Below are 12,010 nucleotides of genomic sequence, written 5' to 3'. Positions count from 1 at the left end.
ATATTTTATTTTGTAAGGGTAACCATTGGAATTCAAATCTTTTGTGTACATTCTTTGAAAATAATCAACTTAGAAACAGTCCAACCCAATCAATTTAAACCAATCAGAGAGGTTCATTTTTTTCATTTTTCTAAAAATATCAAAAATGGTCTTTTTTTCTATCAAAACAAAAAAATTTTTGTGTGGTTCCATCTCCTCAGCTCACTTCCTTCTTCTCAGATTGAATTCAACGTTGGTGAAATGAACTCATAATTACACAAAAAGGTAACGATTTCGCTATTCAACATCTATCTAACATCTATCTATTTTGACATAAACAAACTTTCACACTGGAATTTCGCTTTCTTTTCACAGATCATGAACGATAACCTAGTTATCAAATTCATAGATTCTTCCGAATATCTATCTATCTTTGTACATTTTATAGCAAAGTAATGTATTCTTTGCAGAGTGTTCGCATTCTACAAACTAGATCTACCTTATCTTATTATTATAAACTTTAATATTTTTAGATAAAATTTTGAAGCTTGCAAACAACATGTTGCTTATCTTATGTATTGTAATAAGGTTGTGTAATATATCTATACAAATAATAAATATCTATCAATATTTAAGTTTAGTTATTATTGATCGTCTAACTTTATCTACAAACTATATTTTGCAAAAAATGTCAAAAAAAACTATAGTTTGAGGAACAATGATCACTCATGCTTTTTGCATTATGTGCCAATTTTTAACGCGGAAAATCCGATACTCATTTATATGAACTTTTTTTATTGTTTGGTCCAAATCATTCCCAACATGAACTTTTTATTTAGTCATTTATTTTTCTTTTTTTTTTACACAAATGTTTAATAATAAGATGGAAAGATTAAAATTATTTTTTATATTTCTTATAACTATCAGTCTAGGTAGAAGTGCTACCATCAACAATGTGACCTCTAGCCAATATCCAATAGATAAGCAACATAATGAAAGAATATTTCAATGGTTAGAGTTATCACTGAGAATTGGACAACAAGTTCGAGTACCCTTTATTGTCAAAGACAATATCAGTAATATTGTATGTCAATCATTCTCAGAGATATATGACAACCCTTCTATTTCAAAATTAAAAGTAAGTTGGAAACAAAATAAAATAATAAACAAAGTTTAAGATCTTAGTATTCTTAAATTTATTTCTAATCAACAAATATCTTTTAGTCAATATCATACAGTATATATAATCAATCAAACATAAATTCAAATGCATTGTACATTTTTGATTTCAATCAAAATTGTTTTATTGAGCAAAACGATGCTCAAATAAAAAGCAATGGTTTAAATAAGTGTCAATATACTTTTCCAATTCAAAAGTGTATTACATACGATACATATGATAGGTAAATAAAATAAATATCCTAAAACAATATAAATATCATATTAACTATTTTCTTTTTTTATTTATTGATGAAACATAGTGATTTCCAGATGACTTCTACAGTAGTAGATAAATTTACTAGTTTCCAGAAAGCATATTATAACTATCACTCTTTAAAATGGACAGTACTCAAGACGATGATTTTCAACGGTCAATTCCAAGAGTCTCCGGATATAAGTAACCAATATAAAGAGTTTATCAACTCATTTGGTTATGTACTATCGAGTCTATCAGAATTGAAGGTGCTACCATCACAATCAACAATATATAGCCTTACCAATGCCATCAATTCCATTGACAACTCTATACTCTCAGCCACCAACAAGCAATCAATCATTCAAAAGTCAACAACATCCATTAACACCGTATTATCTACTTTTAATGATCTATCAACTGTTTATTTAGATTGTAAAAGTAATACAAATATACAATCCATTCAAAATGTAAGTAACCCTCTATTTAATTAACAACAAAACGTCAATCAGAATATTAACTTATCATGTTTAATTAAAAAAAGGGTATTGTTAAATTACAAACATTGTTAAATAACATCAATAGTAATTTAGATCAACAGATATCACTTATCGATAGTTATTACAAGAGTTGTTCATCATTCCCCGATACATTATTCATCACAAATCAAATGTAAATATTACTATTTATCTATATCCAAAAAAAAGACAATAATATTAATATATATTTTTTTAATAGTTTATTGGAAACTTATAATTTAGTAATTAGTTCTTCTTTGCTAGAAAATATATTAGCAAATGAATTAATCTTGATCAGCAATTATCAGATTAATAATTTTGATGTTACTCTCAACCAAGAGAAAAACAATCAGATCAATACCTTTATTTCCAAAGCCACAACTATCTCCCAGCAATTGGTAGATTTAATACGTGTCTTTAATGGAATTAATGTGGCATCACTTACGGATGTATCGGTTTCCTCTATTGCACAAAGTTCATTCACCTGTCACTACCAACATGCTAGTAGATCATTAAACTCCTGGTCGAAATACGCTTTGTCCGGTAACAACTACGCTCCTCTAGATCTCGGTGATATCAGCTACTGTCGTGATATGTACAATCGTAAATCAAAGAAGTTCCAAGAGTTGGTTATCTCTGGAAACCTATCGGCCTCGAAGTTCAACAATCTTAATACCGAGTTAATATATAACTATGGTTCAACCACCAACAATCTATTAGTAACCAACAGTCTTACAAATATATCACAACTACAACAACAACAATCAAATAGATGGTCAAGTGATTGGGTTTTGTTTTTGAAAGGAGATGCACCGGATACCTATCAATCATACTACTCACAGAATTCAACAGTTGGACCACTATTGAAGAGTAGCTTAAGATCTCTCTTTTCTGCAGATCCCATTTGTGATAGAACCAACTGCCCATTTCCTAAATGCTGTTTCAAATACTTGGATCAACCTACTACCTGTATAGATACTCCACTCTCCTGCTTTATCGTTGAGACAGTTGCAGAGTGTATGCAATGTATAAACGGTCCATCCAGATGTTACTATCAAAACACAGATCCAAGAAATAAGATATGTCCATTCGTTTGTTTAGATGGTGGTTATGAAAAGACTGTAAGTTAGAGTATAAAAACATCTTCATTCATCTTATTTCCAATATATTAATATTAATAATAATAATAATAATAGTTGGGACCAAATGTTTATGTAGGTGCAGATTGTGTTCCTTGTGCAATCGGTAGTTACAATCCAGCGAGATCGAATGAAACTTGTAAAAGTTGTACCATGCCAGCTTCACTTACACCAACCGATTACTTTGGAGCTTTAAATCGTTCCAGCTCCAATAATTGTTTGTTTGGTGTTAAGTATAGTGGAATATTCGTAACGAAGAGTGATCCAAGTCAACTTGCTTTAATTTCAGCTCGATCATTGTTGAACACTCAGCGTACCGTTGAGTTTAAATTCTCACTGCTCAGCTTGCCAACTAGCAATGTATCTACTATCTATAGTATTGCCGGTGTTGACAAGTTAATCATGTTTGGACTGCAATATAGTAACTTACAGCCCGGTCTGTTCAAACCAGTTATCTATAACACAACAACCTCTTCGATATTATATCAATCGATGGTCTCTGTTCCATTGGCGTTGAACGTCACCTATCATATGGCGTATGTCATCTCCGATACGATGGTACTATTCTATCTGAATAGACAAAAGATATTTCAAACACCTTATGCACCTTCTTTTCAAGGTGATATCATTGGTGTTGCCAATGGACTGCATTTCATTGGTGGACCGCTATTCCAACGGCTAAACATGACCCTCGATGAATACAGAGTATTCCTCACACAGCTGACACCGCTCTCACTTGGTTACGGTAGAACCGATTCAATGGTGAAAGCAAGTTGTGATCCAGTAAATGAACAGCTATGTAACAGCCAATGTGTTAGTTGCAATAGTAACGCTGGTTTTGTTCTTGACAATTCAACTTGCACTTGTAGTTGTCCAGTGGGATCGGAAATAGTTAATGGAAGATGTACTTCTGTTTGTCCAGCCGGGTCAATAAGAAACTCTGACATTACCACTTGTCAATGTGTCAGTGGTGAACATCTAACATGGCAATCGAATTACATCACCTTGTCATCTAGCTTCCTATACAAAACACCGCTAAACAGCTATCCAGACAATCAATTAGATGTCATCGGTATAAGATCCGTCAAGTTCTTCAATTCCAAAGGTGACCAAATCATGCCACTCTCTTGTCTAGCTAGTTCATTCGATGTCTATGATTGCAATGCACTGTACGACTCTCTTGACAACACCTATTGGACAACAAGTAAATCTGCTGGATTCGGTTGGGTAACATTTACCATGCCAACTGCTACTACTACTACTACAGCTAATCTTATTGAAAGAATAGATATCTCACCACTAAACAACAACCAAACAATGAAATCAATAACTATTTCATTTTCACAAGTTAATCCAACACCGTTATCAACATCATTACCAACCAATGTTATACCATTGATAAGTAATTTGATACTACCACTAAACTCAACCATTCAAATCATTAGTTTGAATCAACACGATCCAACATTTGCCGGTGACTATATTGTTTGTTCAACATGTCCGTCCGTTCCTATTGCCAACGACAATGACAACAGTAAACAACCAACCTACAGGCTACCACCAAAGTCAACGATACCACAGTCATCTCTAAACTCATGTGGTTGCATTGGTAATTTCAAATTCTATCCACCTCTCAACGGTTGTATGCCACCACTTCCTACACCAACGGCATCGTATCCACCAGGTGCATATCCAATCGGTACAATAGTCACATTCAACAGCAATGTATATGCTAATCAATCCGATGGTCTAGTGATTAGATTTACAACCGACGGTTCAGATCCCACCGATCAAAGTCCTGATATCACATCGCTCGACCTAACGACATTGGGTAACTTTAACATCAGAGTAGCATCATTCCAAAAAGATCGTCTCACAAGTGCAATACTCTCTGGAATGTATTCTTTTCTTGGTATTATCAATTGTACTATTTCACCAACACCAACAACCAACTTTTCTTTATCTGTTACAATAAGTATGTATATAAATATATATATTATAATATTAATAACATTATTGACTAACTAATGATAATTAAAGAATTAAAATGTACAGCAACACCAATGCCACCAAACTCACCATCGTCATGGATATTCTATTCAACCGACGGATCTAGTGTAACTACATTCTCTCAAATCTACAATGAACTAATTGGTATTATATTAGTTGCCAATCCTATCTATGGTATCAATAATATTACCCTTAATATATTAAGTCAAATAGTAAGTATTTTTAGTTTTGTTTTACTCTTTTATTTAAACGTTTCGTTTTGTTTAATATCGAATTCTAATTATTTTGTTAACAAAATGACTATGTAGTCTGGATACTCTGATTATAGAGCAACATTTAATTATATTGTTATTCCAACTCTACCACCACCAGTCATATCACCATCGACAACAAATGCCAATAATCAAGTTAAAATAGGCATTCGTTCACCCTTTACAGGACCTTCCAACTATTCTATGCAATATGATATAGTACAACAAGGTATTGTAATCGGTGATTCATCACCGAGTGTATATTACTCAAAAGAGTTTACAGTACAATGTCTTTCATCTACAGGTTCTTGTCTAGTACACATTAGAGCAAGAGGAAATATTAATGATTTATATTCAACTATTATACATCAAAATTGTAAGTATATCATATATATATATTTGTATTAATTAAAAACATTAAACTAACTAGTAAACAAATTAATTAAATAAATAGATTTAATATCATTTAATATGATAAATCTATCACCTGTTATATCATCTAAATATGATAAACAGAATGACTCTATGACTGTAACGATAGATAAGAATACCGATATAGAGGATGTCGTTACCATGTATATTATTGATTACTATCCAACAAGAAATGGTCCAATTGATTGTAACTCGAGTAGATTCATCATGGATCAAGGTTTACCATATACATCTGATATTCAACTAAACCTAAAAGGTTATTACTATGTTTATTCAAGAAATATGTTGGTATGTAACTACTAACATTAACATTGTATTACTATAGCATAACAAATCAAAGATAAATTAACATTCAAAAACTTATAATTATAGGGATTATCACAATCAAGTATACAGGTATGCAAACTTGTTGTCTATACAGCACAGATAGAATCACCATTTATACTATCTGATGATACAGTGTTTGTCGATGGCAAGCTCTTAAGAGTTGTAATAGCTGAGAATAACTCTACATATCCTCATCAGGGTAGATTCTATTACAAGTTGAATGGTGGTATTGTCAGCAGCCAAGATGACGCAACACTGTTGGCCTATCCAAATGTCTTGACTATACCAATAGATGATCGTGTTATACAAACAATGGAAATATCAGTGATAGATTGTCCAGATAACTATCAGTGTTCAGTTGCCGCTACCAAGAGTATCAAAGTGGTGCCAAGAGTACCGAAACCATTGTTGACACCGGCAGGCAATACCAACTACTATGGCGATACACCGGTGACTGCAACCTGTCCACTCGGTACACCTCGATACCTCCAAGACAGTGGATCTTCAGTGCCAACCGCTCAGTCAGACATATTCCCAAGTCCGTTAACACTCTTTGCTACCTTTGAAACACAAATCTATCAATTATCGGTCGTTTGTTTCCACGATATTCTTGCACCGAGTCAGCCAACCGCTGCTTCCTATACCATAGAGAAATACAAACGACCTATAACTCCAATAATCATTCCAAACAACGGTGTTATAATTATCCCGAAGGGTCATACCATTCAGATACAGTCTGAGACCGGTCAAAATGATATCTATTTCAATGTAGTCGATACCTATAGTAGATTACCTGTTATACTTTCAAACTACCCGGATCCATCAACTGTTGATCCAAATTCAACCTATCCATATCACTATTCTGAACCGATCAAATTTAAGAATTTCGGTCCAGTTACTGTTAGTGCCATAATTAAATCACCAACTCAACAATCATATGATAAAACTGATTCAAGTCCAGCTTATTCAGAAAGTAAGCTTAAATATCTTTTTTTTTCAAATTAGAAACCAAATACTGATATCTAAACATTTTATTTATTTAATAACTTTTATAATTATTATATTTAGATAAAATTAAAGACTATGCTCCAGAGGTTAAAAACAATCCAGATGAAAAGCGATTCTATCCAACTGCAAAAATTGTACTATATACTGAAGTAATCAATTCACAACAAGTAATTCACTACGCACTCTCAAAAACAGAGTTATTGGAAAATCAAACAATCGAGTACAAAATATATACTGAACCATTTGAAATATTTCAAACAACTTATATTTATGCATTCGTAAGTATAATAGTTAGATACTTCGAATAATTCCAATCAATTACAAAAAAAAAAAAAAGAAAATACTCATTTATATAAAAAATATTTAGGTAACAGGACAATTTTATGTATCAACAAAAACTGTACAACATTTCGTTTATACCTATGATCAATCTCTGATGCCAGCTGGCACAAAAACAGAGAGTGAATCAAACTCGAAACTGGTGAGTATTGAAAAATAATGTTTGAATGTTGTGTCAATTTCGAAAGACGTTAGACATTCAACTAATAATGTGCTTGTACCAAATTTACTAATTTTATTGTAACTATCGATTACGATCGTATCCCTTTAATCTCTTTTTTTTTATCTGTAACCTTACAACTGCTGCTTAAAAAAAGGGATTTCTTGGTTTCTTAGGGCTGTTGATTCTGCTTCCATTTGTATATATGGCAATCAAATACTATCATAAACAACACGAATTGAATCGATATCAACGACTGAGAGAGAGTATACTACCAAACACCGGCTTTGTGTTTTAAATGAACAACAGATGCAGCACAACAAGCGTCTTTGATGTGATCATTCACTTTGCCTCTGTGAATATTTAAGTAATTTTAAATTAACTGTCTCATTTTCTCAGATTATTTCCAAAATGGGCTAAATAAAAGAATAAAAAAGAATAATTTTTGTTGTTTCCAGTTTGATTTGAAGTTTACTTTTTATTTTTTTTTATTTAAATAAACCCACCACTTGGCTATAAGAGGTCCTATTTTTGAAATTGATAGGAAATGAAAAAATTAAAAATAGATTGGTTTTTTGATAAAAAGTTGTGATCATACACAACTTCACAGAATTTACCACCAAAAACTATTTAATTTTAATTTTTATAATTTATACTGTGATTAAACTAAAAAAACGCTTGGGAACTTGTCGATTTAAATAAGGATCATTTTCAGACCAATTTATTTCAAAAACTTCTTTGAATAACAAAAAATAATAATAAAATGTATAAATATCTTTTTACCTTTGTATTTTTAATATTTCTTTCTTCCCATTGTATTGATGGTGCCAAATTTAAAGGTCAATACACTGGTGAATTTATGGATGCTACCAGTTGGGAAGGTAAACAATAAATAAATTAAATATATTCTTTTATAAAATGATAATAATATTATTAATTATTTTTTTAAATTATTTAACATTTTAAGGTGCTTTGGTTCCAGGTGTACAAGAGAATGCAGATATCGATAATCCACAGTCAAGAGCTTTTATGACTGGTCCAGGAAATATAACTGTCAGACTTGTTAGTGTTGGTAATGGTTTAGATCCAAACGACGATCGACTAGTAGTTCAAAGAGAAATGAATTTAAATGCTCTGGTCTATGTCTACCAAAACTCATCTATTGAATTTACAAACAGTAATTTTATTGGTGCTGGATTTATTAGGTTATCTCAAGGTACAATGACTACTGTTGCATCGAATTTCACTAAGGTCCATATTACCTATGGTTCCAAGATGTCAGCATCTGGATTGAATCATTTCAATGAAATCCAAAACAATGGAACTGCATCTTTTATCGATTGTGAAAAAGTAACCATTGGTTCCTATTACTCGGGCCAATGGGATGGTATTAGATTAAGACCTCAAACTACCATTACAGAATCAAATATTTCTTTTAATGTAAATATTAACCTTTAATATATTTAATTTACAAAAACTAAGTTTAATAATATTTTTCTATTTCTAAAGAATTTGGTTGCAAATGGAACTGAATTCTATATTAGTCAATCTTCTGTAGATATCTTTGGTACTTCTTCTATAATAAATTCATATATCTCTTTGAATGAATCAAATATGTTAGTACCAGAAGATGTAACTCTATCTATTGTAAGTCTTTTTTTATTAAAAGTTAAATAACTTAAACTAATATATTAATTTATTTAAAAGAATGGTACTACCTTAAGTACTTCCGGTGAATACTTTATTCAAGGAACTGCTGCTCTTAATGGTCTTTCCAACTTTACCGGTTCCACTTTCGAATTCCAATTGGAGGGTATACTCTATGCCGATGGAATCTTCCTTTGCCAAGAGTGTACATTTAATACTCCCGATTTAGACAGTGTAATGAGTATGAAGAATATCGAGTCCATTGTAAAGTTAACCGACTCTACCATTAATGGTCCAGCAAACTTTACACTGGCAGGAGGTCTCTATATTTTGACAAATGTAAAATCCACCCGTCTGGTTATTGAGAGCTATGCTCATAGCTACGGTGGTTTGTTTAAAGGAACCGTTATTCAAAATGGATACTCTCTAGTGTTGAATGGATCATCTACTTTGTTCGAAGATGAATTCATCAATAACGGTCAACTCATTGTCACCACCAAAATTCAAATTGCTGACGATGTAAAACTAGCACCCACCATTAGAAAGATTAAAAACAATGGACTACTCTTTTTACTACCGAATTCAGAGATTCATGCAACAGTAACTACCTACTCTACTTTTGGTACCTACTTCTGGGACTACTATAACTCCACCGTCTATGTTGAAACCTACATTCATAACGCTGGTTATTTCGTCCTAGACAAAGGAACTACCTTCCAATCAAGCTCACCATTAGTATTCAACGGAGCTCAAAGTTTCTTGCTCGGTACCAATGGTACTATCGACTCATCAGTCACCATGAACGCAACCATGAAAATCGAAAAGGTTACTGTCAACGAAAACTTTGTATCTCAGGAAGCTTCTATTCTATCGTTCAGTCTCAACACTACCGTTCCTCTGATGATTGTTAAAGGTTCTGCTACATTCGATGGTAGTGTATTGATCAATGTCCTACCGAATCCAGACATCGTCAAGAATACCACCTACGAATTGATCACATTCAGTGACTACTCTGGAAATTTCACATTGATCAGAATCCAAAGTACCGATGTCCATTTGAACAATCAATTGAGCCAGTGTGCTAGCACTTCTCTAACAAACACAGCGTTCACTATTACATTCAATGGATGTGATGCTACACCATCAACAACCACTGGCACACCAACCACCGGTGCACCAACAACTGGTGTACCTGGACCAACCACAACATCATCACCATCTTCAGAAGAACCATCATTTGCTCTCTCCAAGATTTCATACCTGTCAATATTAAATCTTACTTTAACTATTTTAGCTTTATTATTACTATAATAAAATTAATCATGCATATTCATTTACAAAACATTGCGTGTTGTGAATCAAAAAAAAAAAAAATAATCCGTTTTTTCAGTCATAAAAAATAAAATCTTTTTTTTTTTTTCATCGCCATTTATATCGATTCCGCCTCTTAGTTTATTGATTCATACCTTTTAATATTCGATATGAATGGTGTACACATTTTAATAACAATTATTTTTAATAAATAATTGATTTTAAAATAAAAACTGAGGAATTGAATTGAATATTTCATATTGTATCAAACATTAATTAATTCATATATTATTATTATTTTTACTAAAAGATGGAATCATTTCTAGGTTGGCTTTTCTATAATTATAGAGGAAGAGATAGTGGTTTGATTATTAATATACCAGAGGTTGCTCGTATTCCTGCAACTATTAGTTTGACCAGTATTGATTTTAAAGATAATGAGCATATGCCTTTGACATCATCACCTGCAGCGCCAGAGGGTAAAAATATGTCACCTCAAATTCAGTGGGAAAACATTCCTGAGGAAGCAAAAGAACTAGTATTGATACTTGAAGACCCAGATGCACCACTTCCCAAACCTATCTGTCACTTTGTCATCAAAGGAATCGATCCAAAGACAACAAAGTGCATAAACGCAGGTGAAATGGTTGCTTCCAATCCATCAATTACATTTGCTCCTGCTGCTTTTGGTAGACTTGGATACCATGGTAAGTTTCAATCAAACTCTTTTACTATTCAACTCTATTTACTAATGAACTATTGTTTGTTTGTTTCTCTGATTATTTAGGACCAAGACCAATTAAAGCCCACGGATCTCACAGATATATTTTCCAAATGTACGCTCTCTCTGATCAATTACCACAACCAAAAAACAAAGATGAATTAGTTAAACAAATGATACCTTTAATCATTTCAAGAGGAGTTTTAACTGGAACATTTGAAAGAAAATAAAAAAAGAATATGAAATATTGTCATCGTCAATTTTTGACGACTGATGTTAAATTTAGACTTATTGAAAGATCTGTGATTTAGGAAAAAAAAAAGTTAGCAATATATTTGATCGATAACGTTTCTTTTGTTTTCTATTGTGACCAGAACAACTTATAAACCAAAAGTCAAAAAAAGATCGTTTGTTGGTTTTTTGATCAGTGACACATCGAACCGTTTTTATTTGTGAAAAAAATCGAACTGTTTGGTTGAAACATCATGATCAAAAAATAAAAAAAAAGATTTTGATTATTTTTTTTTCATACACACACTCTAAAAAAAGAGTTTTGACAATTTTTTTACATAGATAAATGGTGACATCGACCCAATTTAATCAAGTTGTTCGAAATAGTGTGGCGTGAAACTAAGATTTTATTTGAGAATTCAGCGAATTGGAAATTTGATATTTTTGAAAATTAAATAATTATTGTTATTAGGTAAATCTAGATGATAGTTTTTGTACATGGGAATATAAAAGGAGTCCAACT

General features: G+C 32.0%; 3 protein-coding genes across 3 annotated transcripts; all 3 read left to right on the top strand.

Moving 5' to 3' along the window:
- Window positions 1-862: 862 nt before the first annotated feature.
- Window positions 863-7,386, top strand: macA (cell fusion related protein; the record flags this gene model as incomplete). Its single annotated transcript, XM_020578889.1, has 10 exons — window positions 863-1,117; window positions 1,510-1,863; window positions 1,938-2,065; window positions 2,132-3,032; window positions 3,108-5,025; window positions 5,091-5,272; window positions 5,369-5,687; window positions 5,766-6,031; window positions 6,116-7,043; window positions 7,139-7,386. 10 exons carry the CDS (start codon window positions 863-865, stop codon window positions 7,384-7,386), a joined length of 5,499 nt encoding a protein of 1,832 aa, XP_020430728.1.
- Window positions 7,387-8,340: 954 nt separating this feature from the next.
- On the top strand, window positions 8,341-10,535 carry PPL_08058 (putative cell surface glycoprotein; the record flags this gene model as incomplete). The annotated part of the gene is made up of 4 exons (XM_020578888.1): window positions 8,341-8,458; window positions 8,545-9,017; window positions 9,087-9,224; window positions 9,285-10,535. 4 exons carry the CDS (start codon window positions 8,341-8,343, stop codon window positions 10,533-10,535), a joined length of 1,980 nt encoding a protein of 659 aa, XP_020430727.1.
- A 310-nt stretch (window positions 10,536-10,845) lies between these two features.
- Window positions 10,846-11,486, top strand: PPL_08057 (YbhB/YbcL family Raf kinase inhibitor-like protein; the record flags this gene model as incomplete). The annotated part of the gene is made up of 2 exons (XM_020578887.1): window positions 10,846-11,242; window positions 11,323-11,486. 2 exons carry the CDS (start codon window positions 10,846-10,848, stop codon window positions 11,484-11,486), a joined length of 561 nt encoding a protein of 186 aa, XP_020430726.1.
- Window positions 11,487-12,010: the final 524 nt, after the last annotated feature.

This window comes from Heterostelium album (assembly GCF_000004825.1).
Source record: "Heterostelium album PN500 unplaced genomic scaffold PPL_scaffold8, whole genome shotgun sequence".
NCBI lineage: Eukaryota > Evosea > Eumycetozoa > Acytosteliales > Acytosteliaceae > Heterostelium > Heterostelium album.
This window is presented reverse-complemented; position numbering and strand designations above follow the sequence as displayed.